A 24,416-nucleotide genomic window follows, 5' to 3' on the forward strand; every position below is an offset into this window, starting at 1 on the left:
GCGAGACGGTCGGTGGACACTGGTGCAACACCAACTTCCGAGACCTGCTTGCGGAGATCCACGCCTCCGCCCCTCGCCACCGCCATATTAGATGGCTATGCGTTGGGGTCCTTGCCTGGACGCTTTGGACCATCCGCAACAAGCTTGTTATTCAGAAAGTGCCTCTCCGACGTGCGACTGACACGATCTTTAAAATGTGTGGTTACCTGCAGCTTTGGTGGCCGCTTAGCCACCCCCAGGACCGAGACGTCATCAACACCCTCCTCGACGATCTTCGCTCGATGGCCTTCCGCGTGGCGCCCCTTCCTCCGGAGCCCGATTAGGCATGCTGCTCGGGTTGCTGTGTGTGAGTGTGTTGTTTTCGTTTTCAGGGCTTGTTGAGTTGTGCCCTCGGCATTAACCCAATATGCTACTATGTGTATTCATGAGACTTGTGTGTGTGAACTTTGTTAAATGTTTGGCTTGGACAGTTTGCTTTATCTATAAAGCGGGGCGAAAGCCTTTTTCAATGATCAAGAATGAAATACAATCAGGGGTGTATTATCCCAAATGCGTCATGCTACACTTACGGAATTCCTGCTACGGAACCCCTTACGGACTGACATGGACAAATCAACAAGAGGAGGTTAAAATCACGAGGAGTCATGCTGAAGCTGAAATCAAGAGATGGAGTTAGCGCGTAGGTGCAGTCCGTAGAATTACGTCCATAAGTGTAGCATTTTTTATCCCAAATAGACGGTCGTCTAGAAATATAACAGGATAGCCATCTGCAACTTCATTAGCCTCCCTCTTGCAAGGTTAAAGGTGGATTAGTTCATTGCACGCACACATATGGTTAGTGTAGCGGAGATCCGCTATGGCAATAGGGGCATGTGCAATGCAACGTGCTTATGTAGGTGTCGTCAAGAAGATGGAGTATTGCAACATCAGTGAGCACTAATGTAAATTGCATCTACTGTAGTGCAAGCTCCCCTTCGTAGCTGCTTGGATGATCTATTACACTAATTACCACAAGTTAAATGCACAAGTATCGTTGCCAAATCAAGCACTAATCCTTCAATATAAGCAAAAGTTGTATCCTGCGTGGCAATAAAAAATTCTGATTGGAACAAAATAAAGCCCGAGCCCACCCCGTTAAAATCAGGGAATGATTAGATTAGGAAGGAAAAAGAAAAAAGAAAACAGCCGTAGGATGAAGTGGGAGCACGGATGGGAGCAAGGGGAGGAAGCAGGCAAGCCGGATCCCCCTCCAACGTGCCGCCGCACCAGGTTTTTTTTTAGCATCAGTACAGACACAGACGCTCATATACACGCGCATACACTCACCTCTATGAACGCACACACGTACACCCTACCCCTATGAGCACCTCCGAAAGACTGAGCCGGCATATCATCTTGAGATTTACGAAGTCACCGTAGGCACCTCGTCGTCGACGGGAACGTCTCCTCCCACTGAAAGCGCATCCCCGAAAATCCTGAAATAATTCCAAGAATAATGCGAGCACCAGGATTTGAACCCTGGTGGGTTAGGGATACCACTGTCCATCTAACCATCTGAACCACAGGTTGGTTCGCCGCCGCACCAGGTTTCACTAGTAATAATAATTGCTTGAAACTGACAATTAAACATTATTCAAAAATATCTTACTGACAATTGTCAAAACCTTTGACTAAAAAGGTTTGTTCCACCTCAAGTGATTAGTTACATTTCTAAGCACATATGATCTACATGTTCCCTGAGGAGTGCAAAGCAGGGCCCGATCCACCCCGCTAGTCAAAATAAATCTGGTTAGTTATAACCCCTTGCTTAGATTTAGGGACTCTGATAAGTGCCAAAGGTGTGGCACGAAGTGATCCTTAAAAAAAAGGTGTGGCACGAAGCAATTTCGCCCTGACATTTTTTGGTGGCAACTTTAGTTAACCGAGGATGATAACTTTAGTTGTGAAGCATGACAACTTTCTGTTTGGATGGCAAATTTCAGTTTTTTTGAGGGTTTTTTATGGCAATTTTAGTTATAAAAATGTGAGGGCAATGTTATTTCGTGTCACACATGTGGCACTTATCATTTGGGATTTAGTTTAGTTTAAACTAGTCTCCAGTTTTTGCGGGATGCCCGCTTGCATCGGCTCAACCCATGAGTGAGGGACGAACTAAGGGTTTCAAGAACATACCACTTGCTCATTTCTCATACACTAATTCTTTATTTAGCTACACGATAGGTAGATATATGATCTGCAAGCATGTATCAAGGTATTGTTTAGACTCGTACACACTAGAAACCTATATCAAGATGCTAAATGACATTAGAAGGTCATAGTCACATATAAACACACCATAACAGATGGAAGTACCACAAATTAATCATATATAAACACACCACAGAACATGAAAGTGACACAAAGTAATCAGTGGAGAAATATTTTTTATTGGCTGTTTACGGCCTCGATAATTTGCCATGTATGACTGGGTGGAACGGGTAGAACAGAATTAGCTTTTCCTACAACATGTCTAATTTTGACAAATTTTATGCATTGAATTTGCAATATCCGCACACTACAATTAAATTGGGCACAATATTACTACTACACTGATCAGCCAGTGAACTTTGTATTGTATCGTGGTGAGCATGTGATACTTCATCCACCCACAACAATTAATTAAATCGTGTGTCAAAAGTATGGTACCCTGTTGATAAGACCCAAGATCCGTCACTGGTTCGAGGACTTCTACATCACGTAATGTTTAAGACTCTTGGTGATTACAGTGTCATCAGTGTTTTTACTCACCTGTGGCTATGTGACTGAACTAGAATCAAATGTTCGTGAAGTAATAAGTATGTCGTCACTTCAAACTTCAGTCAGGTACTCCTCCATTTTGATGGATAACTTTGCTCTACCTCATCAGCTCCGTCTGACACACCAGAAATGGTGCTCTGAGGCTTTTGTCTGCTCTGAACATGATGCCTTGAACTCATCCTCGCCCTCAAAAGCAAGGAATTGGCCATCACGCTGACTGAACTAAAACCCATTAGTGCTCCAGCTATCGACGGGGTCAGCATCGTACCCGTCACTGGCAGCAATGCTCCAGCAGCAACGGGTAGCCCAACCTGCAAAGTATCGCATCATAACGAGGCCTCGCAAGCAGGATTCTGAGCAGGCATATATTTTTAATCTAAGTGTAACTTCTTTAAAACTGAGGTCCAACATTATCCTGGCAGTTCATAACTTATGAAACACCTGAGCAAGGCATAAAGAGACGAGAAAGGGAAACATACAATGTTATACAGAAAAGCCCACCAAAGATTTTGCTTCACTGTTCTCATGGTTTCTTTACTTAACTCTAAAGCATCCACAAGCTGCATCAAAGACCCATCAGCGCAGTTTATTAGAAAAAAGAAAGATGATACTAGCACAAAGAGGGAAGTAAAGTTCAATGAATTTGGCAATGGTGTCAGCAAGTAACTCCAAGCAGTCGTGAATGAATCACCTGAGATAACCTATTACCCATGAGAACAACTGAAGATACGTCACTAGCTGCACCAACACCTCCACCCATTGCGATTCCAACGTCAGCTAAAGCTAGGGCTGCAGCATCATTGATGCCATCACCAACCATCGCAACTAACTTGTGCTCCTTTTGAAGTTCAGATATGAACTTCTTTTTCTCATGTGGTTTAACTTCAGAAATCACCTGATACCATTTAATTATGTACACAAGTAAATCATACTGAAAAGGTAACAAAGGATAAACAAATCATGGTAAGAAAAGAATCCTAATGAATGAAAGAAACGTTTTTTCATGCTTCCCTTTGTGGCTGAAATGGTTTCAATCAAATAGATCTTTATGTTCGCTTAATAGTGCATGGGGATGAGAAATTGCTAAGACCAGATGAAATCAATTTACATATTAAAGCCTTTCAGCTTGCTGCAAGAATGCCATGCATAATCAAAAGCATGAATCCATTTCCTACAAAGATACAAAATAATATCATAACTTTATGACAAATGTTAATTATTTTTCTTTATGAAAAGTTGAACAGTGGTATTTACCATCTGAATTCATATTTTCAGGTAAAATAATAGGCAGAAAATTTATGCAGCATTAGGCTTCTAAAATTAATGATAACCAGCACTACCAGTGCACCTTCTAAGATGTACTCCCTCCGTCCCAAAATTCTTGTCTTAGATTTGTCTAGATACAGATGTATCTAAAACACTCAAATGTAACTAGATACATCAGTATTTAGACAAATCTAAGACAAAAAATTTGGGACGGAGGGAGTGTATAAATTGCATATTTTTTAGTCAGACAACAGCAGAAGAGGCAGCAAGCACCTGCAACATGTTCATTCTCGTACTTTGATGTCATATAGGAGTATTACAGAAGTTTGTAGTTTTACTACAGAACTATTCACCAGAAAAAGAATGTCCACATCGGTAAAGCAAAATTTAGTTGATATTACCTTGTCTAACTGAATGCCAACAACTGAAGCAACATTCATAGCAGCACTCTCCTTGTCCCCAGATAACATATACACACTAATTCCTTGCTTAGACAGGGCACTGATAACTTGATGAGAATCTTCTCTGATCTTGTCCTCAAAACAAATAAGACCAGCTAGAGTACCGTCAACTGCTACATATGCAACAGACTGACCAAAACTTTCTGCTTCAGGAAATGGGTCACGAACAACACCATGCCTGAGATATTGTCAAAACAATTGTTTACTAGTGAGCACAGTTCCTCGGTGTAACATAACAATTACACATGGAGCTGGTGTAATGAGCAGAAAATTGATGCAATAATCCAAACAAAGTTGTATTGCTAGAATGAGGAAAGATATATGTCCCTAGTACAAGTCTTAGCACAACAATTGAATAAATAATTCAAGTGTACCTCCTAATCCAGTCTACTGTCCCAACCGAAACCTGTTTCTCACCAATCGTAGCCACAGCACCAGACCCTGGTTCTTCCATAAAGGACCCATCCTTTGCCTGTAACAATATACATGGGAAAATGGTGAGCATATAAACACAATAAAATCTGCAGCTCTAATGGGGAATAAACTGTGCCATGAAACAGAAATATCAATTAGGTGATCTCATTTTATCATAAAAGCATTATCGAGCAGAATATGTCAATTATCAAGTTAAATGGCAAAGGGTGCAACATGTTTGTTTTCTTTCAACTCTGGTGCAAGGGTGGTTATGGACCTAATGAGATTCAGCCATGGTCTGAATTCAGGTAGCAGAACAGTTATCCTACAACAGCCATTGTAGTGTACCGAGGCAATTGGCACACTGAGGTCATTTTATCTCAGACTTGTTGAGCATTTCAGCTGTGAGTACCTTCATATTGATGCAATTGGCAGCCTGCGCAGCTTCCATGATCGCTTTTCCAAGTGGGTGGTTTGTATTTGATTCCACTCCAGCAGCCAAACTAAGAATGTCACCTTCTGTCCATTCATTGTTCCAGTAATCTCTGATGACAAAATATGGTTTATCAACAGGAAGATCAGGGAAATAAACTTCACTTCTGCTGCTGAGGGTGCATGAAGTGCATAAGTCACACATACGATTTAGAAAGGAAAAAACATTGCAAATTTCAGGGTGTCCCATCCTATTTCCAGCTATGTTTTGCAGTGAGTTTCAATTAAATGGGAAGTAAAAGTAACCACATAAAAATTCTAAATTATAACCAAGTACAACTATGAGGAAAGTAATTAGATACAACATACAAATTCAGTAAACAGAATAAGAACCACTTAACTTTGTATTTACACCTCCCTCGCTGTGAGAAGCTATTACTTTTGTCACTACAGGTTTCCCAATTGTTAAAGTTCCGGTCTTGTCAAACACAATGGCATCAACTTCCGCAAACTTCTCCAAAACATCCCCACCACGTAAAAGAAGTCCTCTCGTTGCACCTAACGAAGTACCAACCTGGAAACAGTGTATATGAATAATTGTTGACAGCATGTTTATTCAGGCAAAAGGGGCCATATCCTTTAGTTCCATACCAGCACTGCAGTGGGTGTGGCAAGACCAAGAGCACATGGGCAAGCAATTACCTGCACATGAAGATCAATACTGTTAACTGTTCAGAAAGTAGGGTAAATTGTAGGCAAGGAGAAGTTAAATTAGAAAAAAAAACTATCCTGAGCCCTGAACTATGGTGTTTGGTCTGACTAGAACACTGAACTATAAAACCTTCTGTAATAGACCCTGAAGTTTCTAGAGTCATTTGTCCTAACTGGTTTTTGATGGTGGTTATGTATCCTGGGGTTTCTAAAAATGTGAACAATCATTGGTGTAAAGGATGTTAGAGAGTGAGAACCTGCAAATTTTCAGCCAAAGATGCAACCATTTGTGTCATGAACAAAAGAGAGAAAGATGTATCAATCCATCTCGTCTTTTTGGTATAGGATACAAATGATCATATTCTCTGATGCAAATTTTCAGCTCCTCATTTTATCAGTTATCCATTCACTACACCTACGAAATGTTTCACATTTTTCTGGAAAACACAAAAAGACGAGAACATCTATCTTTTTTTTTTATACATGGCAGAAAAACATGCATATTTTTTTATGAAACTCTGCAGGTTCTCATTTTATAGTATTCCATTCCATTGCACGTAAAAATGTTACTTCAAAGTTTAATATAAACAATGTTATAGTCTATGGTTTAAATCGGACCAAACACTATATTTCAAGGTTCATGATCATTAACATAAATGAAAACCAGAATTTAACATATATAATTGTTGGTGAGTTGTACTCCCTCCGTCCGAAAAAGCTTGTCCCAAGCTTGTCTCTCAAATGGATGTATCTAGCACTAACTTGGTGCTAGATAGATCCATTCGAGGGGACAAGTTTTTTCGGACGAAGGGAGTATAGACATATGTGAGGTACATAAATTTCTGACAGCTACACCTGTGCAACTCAAGTCTTCTTAACACTTAAAATGATAAATGTATGGGAGTAAAAGCATGATTAATCCAGTTACACCCAATGATCTTATTTCCTTTATAAGAAACTTATTTTTTTTAAGTTGAATCTTGAAATGAACCTACACTTATTCAACGTGCCTGCATTTCAAACAAACATGGCTGTTCTTCATGTCATTTATTTTGAAAGCTCAATAAGTAAATTTGGAATTAGACCCTTTTTTCTCTCAAGACAACATCATTCAAAGGAGTTTGCAGTTTACACTACCATATGCTACTTTAAGCAAAACATTACTCTTTATTCAAAGTAAATAGACAGAATAAGATTGTTAAACATGCGTTCCTCGGATCATACCAGAACACTGCAAGAAAGCTGCAAAGCCAGAGACATTGCACTTCCCTGCTGGATAGCAGCAGGTACAAATTGTGAACCAAAAATACTCCAGAACATAAAGGTAGCAGAAGAAAGCGCCATAACGCCATATGTAAAGTTCCCGGCAACCTGTTATGTATAAAATAATTGACACAATTAATCATAGTAATACAGTACCTAAACCTATAACTAATTCAGGCTATGATATGGTAAGTGGATAAAAATATCTCTAAGATTGTTGTAACTGATCAAAGATCCATCAGCAGTGACCAGGACAAAGACAGTAGAGGATGGTGTAACAAATGCCCTATGCGGAAACATATAAAAGAGCTAATACTAATTATCTAAGACTCCGTTCCCAACAAGGGACAAAATCAAGGTTCCTATTGGGTTCATACTGTTTGCTATGGTAGTCCTGCATTATAAACAGACCTTAATAAAAAATAGAATCAATATTTCGAGTGATCAGGAACTTAAAAGTAGAATACAGCAGTAAGTGCACGCATCGTCTGAACCAAGAAATGTTTTGAACATATGTCTAAGTGCTAAACAGGCTCAAGTATCTACTGGAAGATACATTTTTACTAAATTGCTAATTACAATCTTGCCTAGGTCAAATAAAAATTACAGAAAGTAGTCAATGAGCCATATTCCGTAATTATTTAGTCCACACAAAGGGTCCATATGTGGAACTCATGCACTAAACTGAAAATCGCGTCCACATACAAAATGCTTATGTGTACATAATTGCGATGGACATCATGATAAAATAGAACAATTCAGCATTATATCAGACATTCCACACTAATTTAGTAGTTCTCATAGAGTTGATCCCAGAGTCTCAGTTCCAAATTCAAGGACAAATATACCTTGTCAGCTAATCGTTGAACAGGGGCTTCCCTTGTCTGTGCTTCTTCCACTAAGTGAAGTATGTCAGACATGACAGTCTCACCGCCAGGTCGTCGAACTTCAACTGTTAGTTTACCGTTTAAGTTAATGTTTCCCGCTGATACTTCTGCCTAACAAAGGAAAAAAGAATCAACACCATACTCATGCTAATGTTCAGATATTACCTGAATTCAGTGAGAGAGAAGGCACCACTATCTCCACATAAGACAATATTAGGTGGTTCAGAAAACATACCCCTGCAATCTTAGTTACCGGCATAGGTTCACCTGTCAAACTTGACTCGTCAACTGTACTTCTTCCAGCTTTCACAAGTCCATCGGCTGGAATGCGGTCCTGGACAGTGCATTATAGCAAACATTATACTAATAGGATAATAGCATGCGATCATACACGAGCTACCCTGATGGCTATAACCACATAAACAAAGTTCTATGTGGACCTATGACAAGAACATAACATCATGCACTTGTACCTGCATATGTTGTTATGTTTACTCATTAATGCACAAGCTAATAACATGCCAAACTTCTATAAATGCTAAGGCAGGAAGCAACAAAACTATGACCCATAAAAAAACATGTGTAAACACTTCTATTAATATGTGTATTTGTCTGTGTGACTTATATTTACTCACCCCAGGCAGCACTAATATGTAGTCCCCAACAGCAAGAGTACCACATGGGACCTCTGTGAATGATGATTGCTCAGCATCATTATCCACCATTAGGCGTGCTTTTGATGGAAGTATATTGAGCAATCCAGTCATATCACTAGCAGCTTTTAGCTTGGCCCTCTGCTCAAGATTCTTCCCTAGAAGAACAAAAGCTATCAACATAATTGGTTCCTCAAAAAATGTCTTCCATCCCTGCAAGACAATCAATTGGTATAAAATAACTACCAAAATAGAGCAGTTGCAGAATTAAATGGAACCTGAATTATGACTTTGCTCAACAACATCTGCAGAGCAGAGGCAATGATGCAGTTGTGGTAAGGTCAAATTCCTGGTTCTTCTAGTTTGATGTATCTGAGCTCATGCATGCAACTATACAACAATGTAATCCTTCCAGGAAGAACGTAGGAGGTACCAGTTTTGGAATGAAGGCTGCAACTGAGCTGACAGCAAAAGATGACAGAGCACCTAAACCAACTAACGTATTCATGTTTGGAGAACCCTTGAATAGACTCTTTAATCCATCAACAATTAGCCTTCGTCCAGGCCCAATAAATGTAAATATTGAGAGAGACAAATGGAATCCAGTGGAATGAAACATGTGCATCAATGGTGCATTAACTCCAAAGAGATGAGAAATATGTCCCAGTAGGCAAACAGCACATAGTGCCCAAGATACAGCAAGTTCTCGACCTAAAATAGAAACCAATGCCATGTTAATCATAGGTCACCTTTTTAACATAAAAAAGACTCAAACTTGGACAATGCTCATAGGGGTATTTAATTGCCAATGTGAGTTAAGTTTACCACTTTGCTTCAAATTTTGCAGTTTTTCGCCCATCTTTCTTTCAAAAACATTCTGTGAACTGACTTTCGAAGAATCTGCAAGTAGAATAGACAGTTGCATGAAACTGGATATACTGGAGGGCAAAGCAGATAAAGTGAATGACAAAGCAATTTCATCTGTCTTGCATTACATAGCATAATGTAACAACGGGACTTTGAGATATATCCAGCTAAAACAATAGGCACTGGACCTCTAAAGCACCATTCATAGATCTTGCATGTACAAACCACTGAAATGCTTAAGCAGCATGCCCAGTCAACTTCTATTGAGGAACCTATCCATCAGCAGATTTTGCACATTAGGGACAACTAGCAATTCTCTAAGTTCTAAACCATTGTTCAAACAGTCCTCAACACATCCAATTAAATGGTATTATATCAGTCTCGCGACACTACATTATCAATTGTAACAGCTTACCTCGCTGGCTGGATTTGTACCCACATGTTGTCAACTGGCTAGCAAGCTTCTCACCCAACTGCAGTTTCCAATCCTGTACAGCTCTATCTTCCGGCACAGCCCACACAACTGCCATCTCAGTGGCAAGGTTGACAGTTGCGGACACCACCTGGGACTGCAAACACAAGCACACTGGCTTACAAAAACAGCTAGTGAACTAATAAACACCACGCCGGAAAGCAGCTCTGAGCCAGTGAGACACTCCGAGGCGACTCACCTCATTCTCTTTTTTTTTATTGCGAATAACTCACCTCATTCTCCAGAATGCGTTTAACGCTTGCTGCACATCCCCCACACGACATCCCCTGCAATCAAAAGTTCAAACCCTCAAATGGCTAATGTAGTCACAGATTACATAGTAGTACTAGAAGAAAACATAATTCCCACAACGGCGTGAGAAGTTTCACCATGCAACTATTAACTATAGCATATATAGAACTGAAGTACCATTATTACTAGCATAACGCCCGTGCATTGCTACAGAACCACAAATATGATTCAGTCGTATTGGATTAGTACTACTCCCTCCGTTCCGATGAATAAGGTGTATTTCGTTCCATTAAGACAAGACTTTGACCAACAATTACTCTTTTAACATTTGATTTATGTGATACAAAATCACTAATCATAGCAAAGTACTTTTAAATACAAATCTAGTGACACAAATTTCATGTCATATAACCTTGTATTTATGGAGGGTCAAATGAATGTCTTAACAAAACAAAATATGCCTTAATTTTAGGAATGGAGGGGGTACTGCAGAGAAGAAACCCAATCAAGCAGTCAACACCACACCTGCGAAACTGCGGCGGCCATGGGAGCACCATTGCAAGATATATTTTATTTTTTTGAAATCGAGGGGTGTGGTAAGTTCTAGATGAATGAGGGAGATTGAGGTGGAGTGAGGGAGTGAACTCACACCACCAACAACTCCAATGAATAGCAGAGAAGTAGATATAGTCTCTACTATAGCAGCTAGAGTGATTCCATCTAAGGGGGAAATTTTTCTGGGACGTGGAAATGGGAGGTAAACATTTTCAATTCCCAAGACATACATACCCCAACGTCAAGGATTATGGTATCGGCTTCCAGCCCTGACGCTTCCTCTGCCACCGCCGTCCCCTGGGAAGCACGCGGCCGCTTCCAGCCATCGCCGCCTCCATCATCGCCGCCCCCTTCATCTCCATTCCCCCTACCGCACCCGCCGCCGGGAGGACCGGTCGACGCAAGGGGGGAAGCCGAGACGCTCGCGAACCAGCGGCGAGGACCCGCGCGCGGGGCGGCCGGGCCGCGGAGCGCTAGGCGCGCGAGCGAGAGGAGGAGCACGTCGCCGTTCACGGCGAAGCGACGCTGCGCGGAAGCGGCGAAGACAGGGGCGCGGCCGAGTGGGGCCGTGAGGGGGCGGCCGCGGAGGAGGATGTTGTGCGGGGACGAGGCGGGGAACGACCTGGAGCGGGAGGAGATAGCCCTGGAGATGGCGAGGAGGGGCGTGGCCGGGTCCATCCTCGGGAAGCTTCTAGAAGGGTCTACGCAGCGGCGGCAGCATGCGGCGGCTCGGGCACTGCTTTGCTACTGCCGTTGTGTGCGCGGCGGCGTCGACTGCCGGAGGTAGCGGGGATTGTAGCAGGCCCGTACCCGTACGGCGAGGGATTTGGATATTTGCAACTCTATTTTTAGGAGATAGCATAAATTCATCCTCAAATTTCACTTCGGTCACTAGGCTTAGAAAATACCCGAAATACGGTCATCAAAGTCACACATGAACACCGACGATGACCATGTAGCGTATTGTCTGTGTCGGCGTTCTGGGAACGGGGGTCCCCAGACTTGTCTGTTTGCCACCTGCGGCGTGGTTCAGGGGACGGCCCAACACGGTTCATCTTCATCATCACGAGCTCAAGACCCTCGCGAGGGACTAAGCCTCGCGGGGCGGACAACACGAGGCTTCCTCAGGCACGGCCTCGTCAGGCTGGCTCGCGAGGAGGCAGAGAGATCAAGGCGGGGTACCTCACGAGGTGCCCATGACGCAAGCCATGACGACAAAGGGCGTCAGGCGGGCGCCAGCCCGCGCAGTGTCCTCCTTTCCTCTTTGGTGCAAAGGGAGCAAGCGCAGGCAAGAGCATCAAGCAGAGGCATCCGTTTCGGTGCAACAAGACCAAGACCGTCGCAACGGCAGGAAAGAGGTCATTGTGAAGCCCAAGTCGGTGTCACCACCAAAGCCTTTGACAGGCAAGGACCAACTTTAGTCAGGATAAGTGTACTAGATGTTCCCCTTCAAAATGGCCAATTGTTGGCGCCCTTACCGCTCAATATTGGGAAGAGGGCCCAGGGCCTTCGTCTATAAATAGGACTAGCCACCCCAGGGTAGAGAGATAAAAAAAAGATCAATCAGAGAGAGAGAAGCGACTGAACTCACTCGAGCAGTTCATCGCACCACCTCAAGAGCATACCCTCGCGAGGCTGTTCTTCCTTGTATTGTTCATCATCAGCCCAAGAGGGAATCCACACACCACAAACTAGAGTAGGGTATTACACCACAATGGTGGCCCGAACAAGCATAAACCCTGTGTCTCTTATGTTGTTCCTTTCATAGCTTAGATCCTAGCAAGGCGGCGAGGCGCAGGTAGGTAGAGGGTGAGATCTCCGCGCGCACCCTAGTGTTCGAACCTAGAGGGTCTGCCGGAACCCGAAATCCGACATTTGGCGCGCCAGGTAGGGGTGCGCCGGAGCTTTCCCTTCCGTCGACCCGCTCTCCGCCGACACCGCGATTCACCCTGTGATGAGCAGCGCGCCGCTCGCTCCGGTCATCGCGACCCTCCTGGGCGGCTCGCAGGCGCCACCTTCAGGCCGCCGCGTCAAGCCATTCGTCCGCCAGGTCGGCGCTACCTCCACGCGGCAGGGGGCTCCCTCAGGTCGATCGGCGCCCAAGGCCAATCTGGCCTTCAGCTCGAAGGACCACCCCTCCAACTCAGCCTGCTCGGGCGCGCTCCCAATGCTGTGCACCCCCACCATCTGCCAGGTGGCCGTCACTAGGGCTCTCATCGACGGCGGCGCGGGCCTCAGTGTGCTCTCGATTGAGGCCTTCGGCCTCCTTCACATACCACCGGAGCGGCTTCAACCCAGCCGGCCCTTCTTGGGCGTCGGAGGCGGGTCATCCAGCTCCCTGGGGCAGATCCGCCTCCAAGTAACCTTCGGCACCTACGACAACTTCCGCACCGAGCTCATCGACTTCGACATCGCCCCCATCGGCCTCCCGTACAACGCCATCCTCGGCTACCCAGCGCTGGCCCGATTCATGGCCACAACTCACCCAGCATACAACCTCATGAAAATGCACGAGAGCAGCGGCGTCCTCACCGTGTCCGGAGACACCGGGGATGCGTTGCGAGTGCTCAAGCTCGCCTTCAAGGCGGCGGCGGCGGCGCAGCCTGCCGACTCGGACGCCCCTGAGCACAAGGGGGCTGCGCCGGCCAAGAAGAAGCAGCTATTCACCCAAGACAAGGCAGAAACTAAGCAGATACTGGTTGACGAGGACGGATCCACTGACGCTGCCTTCACCATAGGCGCCAACCTCGAGCCCGAGCAGGAGGAGGCCCTGGTCAAGTTCCTGCGCGCGAATAAGAAGGTATTCGCATGGGAGCCCGATCAGGTGGCGGGGATCCCTAGGGGTGTAATCGAGCACCACCTCAACGTGTGCCCCAATGTCCGCCCCGTGAAGCAGAAGGCGAGGCGGCAGTCCACGGAAAAGCAGGCTTTCATCGTCCAAGAGACCCGCAAGTTGGAAGCTGCAGGGGTCATTCGCGAGGTCCGATACCTGGATTGGTTGGCCAACCCAGTCGTCGTGCCAAAGAAAGGGGGGAAGGAATGTATGTGTGTCGACTTCACCAACCTCAACAAGGCCTGCCCGCAAGATCCGTTTCCGCTCCCCCGCATCGATCAGATTGTCGATTCCACCGCCGAGTGCGACCTGTTATGTTTCTTGGATGCCTTCTCTGGGTATCACCAGATCAAGATGGCGGTAGAAGATGTGGAAAAACGGCTTTCCTAACCCCGTGTGGGGTGTACTGCTACACATGCATGCCGTTCGGGCTGCGCAACGCAGGGGCGACCTTTCAGCGGCTGATGCACATCACCTTGGGCCTGCAGCTCGGGAAGAATGTTGAAGCTTACGTCGATGATATTGTGGTGAAGTCTCGTGAGGCCAAGACCCTGATACAAGACCTAGAGGAAACCTTCGCGAGCCTCAACGTTGTGAGCCTACGGCTCAACCCAGAGAAGTGTGTGTTTGGGGTCCCCTCGGGCAAGCTCTTGGGCTTCCTCGTATTCCACCGAGGCATCGAAGCTAACCCTGAAAAGGTCAAGGCAGTCGAGGACATGAGCCCGCCAAAGACCCTCAGAGAGATGCAGAAGCTTACTGGGCGCGTGACAGCACTAGGGCGCTTCATCTCCAAGTTGGGGGAGCGAGCGCTGCCTTTCTTCCAGCTGATGAAGAAGAAGGGACCCTTTGAATGGACTGAAGAGGCCGACAAGGCGTTCCAAGATCTCAAGAGGTACCTAACCAGCCCTCCGGTAATGGTGGCCCCGCGCCCTCAGGAGCCCTTGGTGCTCTACCTTGCAGCCACTCCCTACTCCGCCAGCGCAGCCCTGGTGGCGGTTAGGGAGGAGCATTGGACCAAAGCCGCGGCAGGTGCCCGGATCGAGGCGAAGCATGATCAAGGAAGACCTACAGAGACCACTGCCACAGCCGAGAAGGATCAGCCGCCGCAGGGGAACGCACTCGGGACAGCGGAGACCCCTCCCCCTAGCGACCAACCGCTGGGGGCTCCCCTGTCTCAGGAGGCTCCACAGCCTCCGGAGAGCACCATCGACACCAGCATTTCCAACCTCGTTGAACACCCCATGTACTTCGTCAGCACCGTGTTGTGGGACGCAAGGGCGCGGTACCCCATGCCTTAGAAACTCCTCCTCGCACTATTGGTGGCCTCACGCAAGCTGCGACATTATTTTCAGGGCCACCCCATCAAGGTTGTCTCAGCGTACCCTTTGGAAAGGGTGCTCAAGAGCCCTAACTCAGCTGGAAGAGTCGCTGAGTGGAACATTGAGCTGCAAGCGTTTCAGCTCGAATTCAGCACAACCAGAGTCATCAAGGGGGCCACCTTGGCAGATTTCGTGGCAGAGTGGACGGAGGCGCCAGGCCTCAAGGCTGATGAGGATCGATCCCTCTCCCCGGGAAGCGAGGCGCCGGACGGTTGGGTCATGTACTTCGATGGGGCATTCTCTAGGCACGGCGCGGGGGCTGGTGCGGTGCTTATATCTCCTACTCAAGACAAGCTCTACTACGCCGTGCAGCTCTGTTTCCAGCATGGAGAAAAGGTCTCCAACAACATAGCAGAATATGAAGGCCTAATAGCAGGTCTGAAGGCCGCGGCAGCCCTAGGAGTGAAGCGCCTTACCATCAAGGGCGATTCACAACTCCTCGTCAACTTCTCCAACAAAGTATACGAGCCGAGGGATGAGCACATGGAAGCCTACCTTGCGGAGGTCCGCAGGATGGAGAAACGGTTCTGGGGGCTAGAGTTGCAGCATGTGCCCCGTGGCACCAATCAGGAGGCCGACGACATCGCCAAACGAGCATCCAGGCGGCTACCCCAGGAGCCTGGTGTCTTCGAGGAGCGGCTCTTCAAGCCCTCGGCCACGCCATCACTGTCAAGCGCGGTGCAGCCTCGGGAGGAGCTCCCCCAGCCGCCAGCCTCGGGAGCCCCGGTCTGTGGCCCGGCCTCAGGGGCGCGTCTGCTCTTGACGATGGAGCCTCAGGAGGGGTGCTGGATCACAGAGTTCCGGAGCTATTTGACGCAAGGGACCTTGCCAGAGAAGGAGAAGGAAGCGGAGCGTGTGGCGCGGCAAGCCACAGCATACTGCATCAGGGATGGAGAGCTCTACCGGAGGCGACCGAATGATGTGTCCCTGCGCTGCATCTCCAGGGAGCAAGGGAAGGAACTGCTGGCGGATATACACGGTGGAGACTGTGGGCATCATTCATCATCACGGACCCTCGTTGGCAAGGCGTTCCGCAGCGGATTTTACTGCCCCACTGCGCTCAATGATGTTGTCGTACTGGTGAAGGCTTGCGAGGCCTGCCAGTTCCATGCCAAGCAGATCCATCAACCGGCGGGAGGTCTACAAACTATACCCCTCTCGTGGCCATTCGCAGTCTGGGGGCTGGATATCCTGGGCCCATTTCCTCGGGCGCCAGGGGGCTATCGCTACCTCTATGTCGCCATGGACAAGTTCACCAAGTGGGCTGAAGTGGAAGTCGTCCGCACCATCCCCGCAGGTTCTGCGGTCAAGTTCATCAAGGGCATCGTGAGCCGGTTTGGGGTGCCGAACCGCATCATCACCAACAACGGTTCGCAATTCACCAGTAACCTCTTCAAAACATACTGTGCTAACCTTGGAACGCAGATATGCTACGCTTCAGTAGCGCATCCCCGAAGCAACGGTCAGGCCGAGCGGGCCAACGCGGAGGTCCTGAGAGGCCTCAAGACCAGGACATTCAAGAAGAAGCTGGAGGCCTGCGGCCGAGGTTGGTACGATGAGCTTCAGTCCGTGTTGTGGTCTATCCGCACGACCACGACCAAGCCAACTGGCGAGACCCCATTCTTCCTGGTCTATGGAGCTGAAGCGGTCCTCCCTCACGAGGTCAGACGTCGTTCTGCACGGGTCCTAGCGTTCGACAAAGCGCAGCAGGATGCCATGCAGGGGATGGACCTCGTGCTAGGGGAGGAGCATCGTCGGGAAGCCGCGCTCCGAGCGGCAAGATACCAACAAGCGCTGCGGCGATACCACTGCCGCAACATCCGCCCCAGGACTCTCGAGGTAGGGGACCTCGTGCTCAGGCGGGTTCTCTCCAGGGAGGGACTGCATAAGCTCTCTCCCATGTGGGAGGGCCCGTTCAAGGTTGTTCATGTTTCCAGGCCCGGCTCCGTGCGCTTGGAGACCCAGGAAGGGGTACCCGTCCAGAACGCGTGGAACATTCAGCACCTCCGGAGGTTTTACCCCTAAAAAGGCCCAGAGCCTGTGAAGAAGGCAAACGCCTATGAAGTTTATCTTTCCAAGAAAGGCCCGGAGCCTGTGAAGAAGGCCAATGCCTGTGAAGCTCGCCGCCTGTGACACTCTCACGTAATAATGAGTGGGGCTGTACATGCCCTGGAGTCTCAGGAGCATCGGCCTTAGGCCCTGGGGCTCCCTCCCACGCCCAGTGGCAGCACTTAGCTCCGCGTTGGTGAGAAGACGTCGAAGACTAGATTAGGTGTCGGACGCGGCTTTTCTCATTTGCTTTCTGTAGTTGGCTTGTTGATCCCCATTCGAGGTTTTATTGAAGTTGTTATCGACTTTGGCTTGTGACTCTTTGCCTTTTTCGCTCTCCTGCCCTGATTTCTCTCTCGCGAGTCTCACGAGGGAGCAACGCGGGCTCCCTCGCGAGTGTTTTCTGCCCTTATCGTTCGAGGCTTCCCTACCCGGGTCCACTACGGGAGCACCCCTCCAGTCCGTGCCCCACGGGCACCGCGACACGAACACAGGACCTGGGTCGGTCGCCTCCATAGCTGAGGCCGGGAACTACCTCCAGACTAACCCTCGCAGGGCGTGAAGCATTCGACGAGGCCTCGGCCTCAGGAAGCAAAGGTCACGACAGCCCCCCCCCCAAGCTAAGTAATTTCTGCGCGCAGGCGTGCAGCGCAAGGGCACAATACCAGAATAGCGGAAGCAGTACGATAATTAATAGCAATAATCCAGGCACACCCTCGTGGGGCCCTACACTACTGTCTCTTTGCGCAGGAAAAGGGAAAAAGAACAAAACGGGCGCGACTCGCCCGACACCAACTTGCGGGGGAGGCTCGAACTGCCTCCGGAGCTCAGGAGGACTCCATCTCGCGCTTCATCGAGGCGCGACGGTGGGCGGACCCGCTACCTCCCTCCAGGCGGGCGTGGTGGCGTGGAGGCTGATCGCGGCCACCACTGGAGGAGCCGCTACCTGAAGAAGAGCCGTCGAAGCTCGATGAACCACGAGCGCCACCGACCACGCGCGCGCTGTCGTCTCCATCATCGCTGGGGCTGTACCCACGGCCGTCGTCGTCGTTCTCAGGGCAGCACCCAGCGCGGCGACCATCTTCCCCGAACACCCTCACGTAGAGGGTGGCATCGCCGTCGAACTTGAAGTGCAGGGTGCACCGCCGGCTCAGACCACGCGCGCGGGCGAATGTTTGCCAGCCGCGGGTCAGGGCGAGGCTGCCGGCTGCAGAGACCTCCAGCGAAGCCCAGGAGGCTCGGCTGCAGCAACCGTTTGCCTGAAGCCAGAGGCCGCCCGGGGCGCCATCCGGAAGCTCACCAAGGAGGAAGCGAGGAAGTTGGAGACGGGTGCTGGCCGGCTCCGCCGACCACACAACGAACTCCAGCAGGACCTCTGCCGAGTGGGAGCGTGGCCTAGGGGGTCGCGCGGCCATAGCGCGCCCCCAGCGGCGGTCAACCGACCGTCACCGCGCGGGAGATCACCGCCACGGCCACGAGGAGCCACCATGGGAGTCGCAGGGTGTTTGCAGGGACGGCCTCGACCGCGCTTGGGCGGGGGAGGGTCAGGCCCCACCTGGAGGGCCTTTCCTTTCTCCGCGGCCGAGAACCTCTTTGGCGGAGCCATGAAGAAGAAGGAGAAGCAAGAGGGGATGGACCGGAAGGGCAGGCGCCGTCCCGTACTTATAGCCAGAGGAGGCCAACCGCCGGCCTCCACGATCACAGGTAATCATGACCTGCTTTGCATGCAGGGACCTGTCAGTTCGTGCAGTTGCTGAGGCTCGTGGGGGAACGGAGCCGCCCACGTCCAATCAACCACCACGCGGCGCCCGAGGCCGCAGGCTGTTAGGGCCCGCGGCGCTTTGCACTTGCCCCTTCGCTTCTCTGCTCAGCCAAGTCCGGGCGCGCCTTGGGCCCGGGGGCTACTATCGGCGTTCTGGGAACGGGGGTCCCCAGACTTGCCTGCCTGCGGCCTACGGCGTGGCTCAAGGGCCGGCCCAGCACGGCCCATCTTCATCAGCACGAGCTCAAGACCCTCGCGAGGGGCCAAGCCTCGCGGGGCGGACGACAGGAGGCTTCCTTAGGCACGGCCTCGTCAGGCTGGCTCGCGAGGAGGCGGAGAGATCAAGGCGGGGTACCTCACGAGGTGCCCATGATGCAAGCCATGACGACCAAGGGCGCTAGGCGGGCGCGAGCCCGCGCAATGTCCTCCTTTCCTCTTTGGTGCAAAGGGAGCAAGCGGAGGCGAGAGCATCAAGCAGAGGCATCCATTTCGGTGCAACAAGATCAAGACCGTCGCAATGGCAGGAAGGAGGTCATTGTGGAGCCCAAGTCAGCGTCACCACCAGAGCCTTTGACAGGCAAGGACCAACTTTAGTCAGGATAAGTGTAGTAGATGTTCCCCTTCAAAATGGCCAATTGTTGGCGCCCTTCCCGCTCAATATTGGGAAGAGGGCCCAGGGCCTTCGTCTATAAATAGGACTAGCCACTCCCAGGGTAGAGAGATAAAAAAAAGATCAATCAGAGTGAGAGAGAGAAGCGACTGAACTCACTCGAGCAGTTCATCGCACCACCTCAAGAGCAGACCCTCGCGAGGCTGTTCTTCCTTGTATTGTTCATCATCAGCCCAAGAGGCAATCCACACACCACAAACTAGAGTAGGGTATTACACCACAATGGTGGCCCGAACTAGTATAAACCCTGTGTCTCTTATGTTGTTCCTTTCATAGCTTAGATCCTAGCGAGGCGGCGAGGCGCAGGTAGGTAGAGGGTGAGATCTCTGCGAGCACCCCAGTGTTCGAACCTAGAGGGTCTGCCGGAACCCGAAATCCGACAGTCTGACCAATTGAGCATCCACATATATGCCAGCAAGCCAGGAAAGGAGTGAAACTCTTCGGTAGTCATTACTTGTCCATAAATTTCACTTTGATCATCATATTCACGAATAAATCAAGGGCGCATGGGCCACTTGCATGTTTTTTTAAATGTTTGTGATGTGCATGATGACCTGACAATTCTCTTCCCGCCAAATCCCTAGCCTAAACCCGGGCATGGGCAGCCCGGCCCGATGACCCGGCCTGAAAAACCCGGGCGGGGCCGGGCCGGGCTTGACACTCGGGCCAGGCTCGGGCTTTGTTTTGAAGCCCGAAAGGTAGTTCGGGCCGGGTTCGGGCTTCTCTTTTTCTATTTTTCGGGCCGGGCTTTCGGGCTTCGGGCTGGACTTGCACGTACACGTACTAAAAATAGCGTTCGGGCCGGGCTTTCGGGCTTCAGGCTTGATTTCGGGCCGGGTCCGGGCTTGAAATCAGGGAGTATTTCGGGCTTCGAGCCGGGCTCGGGCTTGAGAAATGAAGGTCGGGCTTTTACAAGCCCGGCCCAAAACCCGACCCGGCCCGACGTTTGCCCAGGTTTACCCTAGCCCATGTCCACATCATCCGTAACTTATGAAGTATTCATACTATAAATTATGAAGTATTCATGCTATATTTACATCTTATGAAGTATTCATGCTATATTTATGTTATATTATGAAGTATTCATGCTATATTGTTTACATCATGAAATATATTTACATCTTATGAAGTATTCATGCTATATTTACATCATTTATTTATGATTTTGGCACGATGTTTATTTGAACTAACATATTAATCCAGTGCCCAAGGTCGGTTATCTATTGTTTAGGGATTTTTGGTGAAAAAATCAAGGAGCCAAAGTGAGTTGAAATTTTTCGTGAATTTATTATGGAATAAAAGACCACGAGGCCCGAAGAGATGGAGGTCGGGGAGCCACGAGGACTCCACGTGGCTTGTTCATGCGGCGTCCCCCTAGGCCGCATTGAGGCCCATGTGGGTGCTCTTAAAATGGTTGGGGCTCTTCTTTCATTGGAAGAAAGATCCTAAAATATAAATTAAAATTAAAATTTCAGCCAGACCGGAGTTACGAATCTTCCACTATAAAAGAAACGGTGCTCGGCCTCAGAAAAATATCGTAAACAGGAGACAAAAAAGATATATCCAATCTAGGGGAGAGTTTACCCTCTCCCTGGAGGGCCAAGTAAGAAAAATAAGAAGAAGGGGGGAGGGGGGCTTCCCCCTCTCCTCCGTGGCGCCTAGACACCGCCGGGGACATCTCCACCATTACCATCACCAACAAATCTCTCTTCGTTCTCATGGTGATGTGTGAGTAGTTCACCCTCCGGGATGAGGTTATGTACTAGTAGGTAAGCATTTGATATCTCTCTCTCTCCCATGTTTTTGAAAGATTCCGATCTTGATTGCATCATGAGCTTTGAATATGGATCATATGATGCTTCCCCCTCTATTATTTGTGGTGAAATGTGTCTCGCTCTTTAAAGTTTCTTTATGCTGGATTGAAAATTTTGGATTTGAGATTACATGATCCATGTCCAGTAATTAACTTGCGGATTCCTCGCAATGCAGAAAATCGTCAGGTCCCTCGGCAGGGGTCCTGACATAGCTAGAAGTCTCAAAGCGGAGGTCGCACGGGGGTTTTACCCAGTTCGGGCCTCCTGAGAGTAATACCCCATACCATGCTCTTGTTTGTTATCCATGGTGGAGGGATACCTCATGTGAGGGGTTTAAAGTAATGTGTATGAGATGACTGTCGAGAGTTGTTTCTACAGGAGTAGATGGGAATGAGAGTTTCCTAGCCCCTCCTTATATACTTGAGGAGGCTATGGTTTTATAGTGAGAGGAAACTAATCTAGGTTTGTTGCAGCACTAACTTGGAGATCAAGTTGGCCACACAGTGTTTGTCTTCTTCTTTGAGCTTCCCCTCATCGTTGGGCCTCATGGGCCCTCCAGCAGGCCTTATGTCGGGCAGCCCTAGGTGAGCCACCCTGGTGTATTACACCGCCAGTAGCACCCGAGCATGGAGAAGGTCGCGGGAGCGGGTCTTCGATACTTGCGGCGGGATCCACTATAGATGGCGCTTTGTGCTTGTGATTCTTTCTTAGGGAACTTGTCTCCGAGACCTTCGTGCCCTGTAGCCCTGTATCAGGACGATTCTGACTAGCCTCCAGGAGTCCTAACAGTTGTCGACCTGGTCCATCGGGGCGATCTAGAGTCTCTTGAAGTGTCGTTTGCGCGGATCCCGCTGATTAAGGGACATGATGATGATGGTTCCTGAATCTGCATGCCTTACCTTGCAAAATGGGAATTGCAGAGGATACATGACACATGTCGCGCCGTGAGACCAGATGCTTCGGTTTCAATCCGGTTATAAGAAGGGAAAAACATGAAGGTTTTCTACTCCCTTCGTCTTCATCCATTTCCGTCTCCATGCTCTCAGCTCCCAAAAGTGCACCCCCCCACACTTCAAAGCCTTCACCGCTTGCTCACATAATCCCCGTCCGCCCCCTCCTTGCAACCAAGAAGGGCTGAACCAGGAACGAGAAGGTTCCTAGGGTTCCCTACCAGGATCCACCCGCTGTTGGGGCGGCCCTGAAGAGGAAGAAGGCCGCCTCTAAGGGCAGCAAGAAACAGCAGTCGTAAGCCCCCAAGACCACGGGAAAGTGGTTCCCTACCTCAGCCACCAACGGAGAACTTCAGAGCCTTGTGGAGATAGGGCTGATGCCAGCAGATCTGGAGTGCCGCTTCCCGGGGGACAAGGCTCCTCCAACTCCTTGGCGGGCACATCCTCCACCTGAAGTATATATTTTAGGAGGGGGCTCGTGATGCGGAGCATCCTACGGACATCACCATGTCCAAAGCTCATTCGACAAGTGACGTCTGCGACATCTACTTCACATACATGAAGATGAATCATCTCCTTTAGGCCATATTTGGTTAATCCCCCTCACCACAGGGATTGGAGGGGATTGGGTAGGTTTTAGGGGTATTCTGAATTGCAAGGGATTTAATCCCTTTCAAACCTCTCTAATCCCTGCCTAACCAAACAAGAACTTACACGCGCTCACTTGACCCCTTCGAGGATGGTATACTACTTGACACTTCTCCCGTGTGCATGCATAGTATTGTCGGAACACCACGAATGATGAGGAAGAGTGCGAGCACAAGTGTACAACTACACCATTTGCAAGGAAAGCATGGAAGAGAAGGAAGAAGAAGCATGGACAAGCTTCTGGAAAGCCCAGAACTTCCGACACCCAAACTTCCGGCCATACCAAACTTCCGGCCTCGATGCACCAAAGCCGTCCGAGAGCATGCCAACTCTCTGGATAGCCCGGACCCTAACCGGACCTTGGCCCGGAACCTCCGGTGCTTGGACCTTCTGGCCATTCTCAGAACTTCCGGCCTGCCTGCGCAGAGACTCGGGCTGAGCCCATGCACCCTTTTGCCCCTCACTTATCCCTTCATGGCTACCACTATATATACTCATCCCCCTCTTCCATTCTAGGGTTAGCATTTTGATAGCCCATTTGCATGTGAGCTTTGCTCCTTACCCCCATCTTCTCTTGAGAGAGTGAGATTGATACACTCCATTGGAGTCCAAGGCCTCCTTTGGAGAAGATCCCATAGGGGAATCAAGACCCCATCATGGGAAGATCCTTCTAAGATTCAAGACCTCAACTCCTCTAAGGTTTGGGATGAACTAGTTACCTCTTGTATCTTCTTGTGTCAGATTTGAACCTTTGTATCCCTCTATGTGCATGTGGATTTAGCATATGTGTGATTAGATCTTGTCTATTGGAGTGTTTCATCTCTTGTGTTCTTCTTGTGTTCATCGTGTTCTTCGGGAGATCCCCTCCATTTCTTAAAAGAGCATCCCCTAGGGTTCCACCCTACATCATCTTGGTATCATGAGCCACGTTAATCACGAATTTGGGGTCTCCCCCACCATTTTCTAGCCTAATTTTGCTTTGTTTCATCCCCAATTTCGAAAATCCCACAAAAATAGCCCCCAATTTTTTTGTGATTTGTTGGTTTGATGAGATTTTGTTGAATGTGATCCATGGATTCTAAGTGTTTCGAGTGGATCTAGCTTTTCCCATTTTTTCCCCACTTTCCATCCACGAAATCATCTCAATTTTGCCCCGGGGAATCGTGTTTTTCTACCCACGTTCTCAGATCTAGAATTTAGGGTTTTTCTCGGAAGAAATTCCACGACCCCCGGAACTTCCGGGCCAAACAAAAAGTTTAACCCAAAATCCCTCGGTTTCCCT

At 48.8% G+C, this 24,416-nt stretch overlaps 1 protein-coding gene across 1 annotated transcript; it reads right to left on the minus strand.

Annotated features, from left to right (window-relative positions):
• Positions 1-2,510: 2,510 nt before the first annotated feature.
• Positions 2,511-11,843, minus strand: LOC119336471 (copper-transporting ATPase PAA1, chloroplastic-like). Its single transcript, XM_037608517.1, has 17 exons — positions 11,264-11,843; positions 10,456-10,509; positions 10,166-10,319; positions 9,709-9,783; positions 9,317-9,594; positions 8,866-9,096; positions 8,466-8,564; positions 8,192-8,341; positions 7,305-7,451; positions 6,021-6,071; positions 5,771-5,943; positions 5,350-5,482; positions 4,898-4,995; positions 4,464-4,701; positions 3,488-3,691; positions 3,276-3,356; positions 2,511-3,107 (listed from the first exon to the last, which is right to left on the minus strand). Exons 1-17 carry the CDS (start codon positions 11,705-11,707, stop codon positions 2,859-2,861), a joined length of 2,859 nt encoding a protein of 952 aa, XP_037464414.1. The 5' UTR covers positions 11,708-11,843; the 3' UTR covers positions 2,511-2,858.
• Positions 11,844-24,416: the final 12,573 nt, after the last annotated feature.

The sequence above is a fragment of the Triticum dicoccoides genome, chromosome 7B (assembly GCF_002162155.2).
Source record: "Triticum dicoccoides isolate Atlit2015 ecotype Zavitan chromosome 7B, WEW_v2.0, whole genome shotgun sequence".
Lineage (NCBI taxonomy): Eukaryota > Viridiplantae > Streptophyta > Magnoliopsida > Poales > Poaceae > Triticum > Triticum dicoccoides.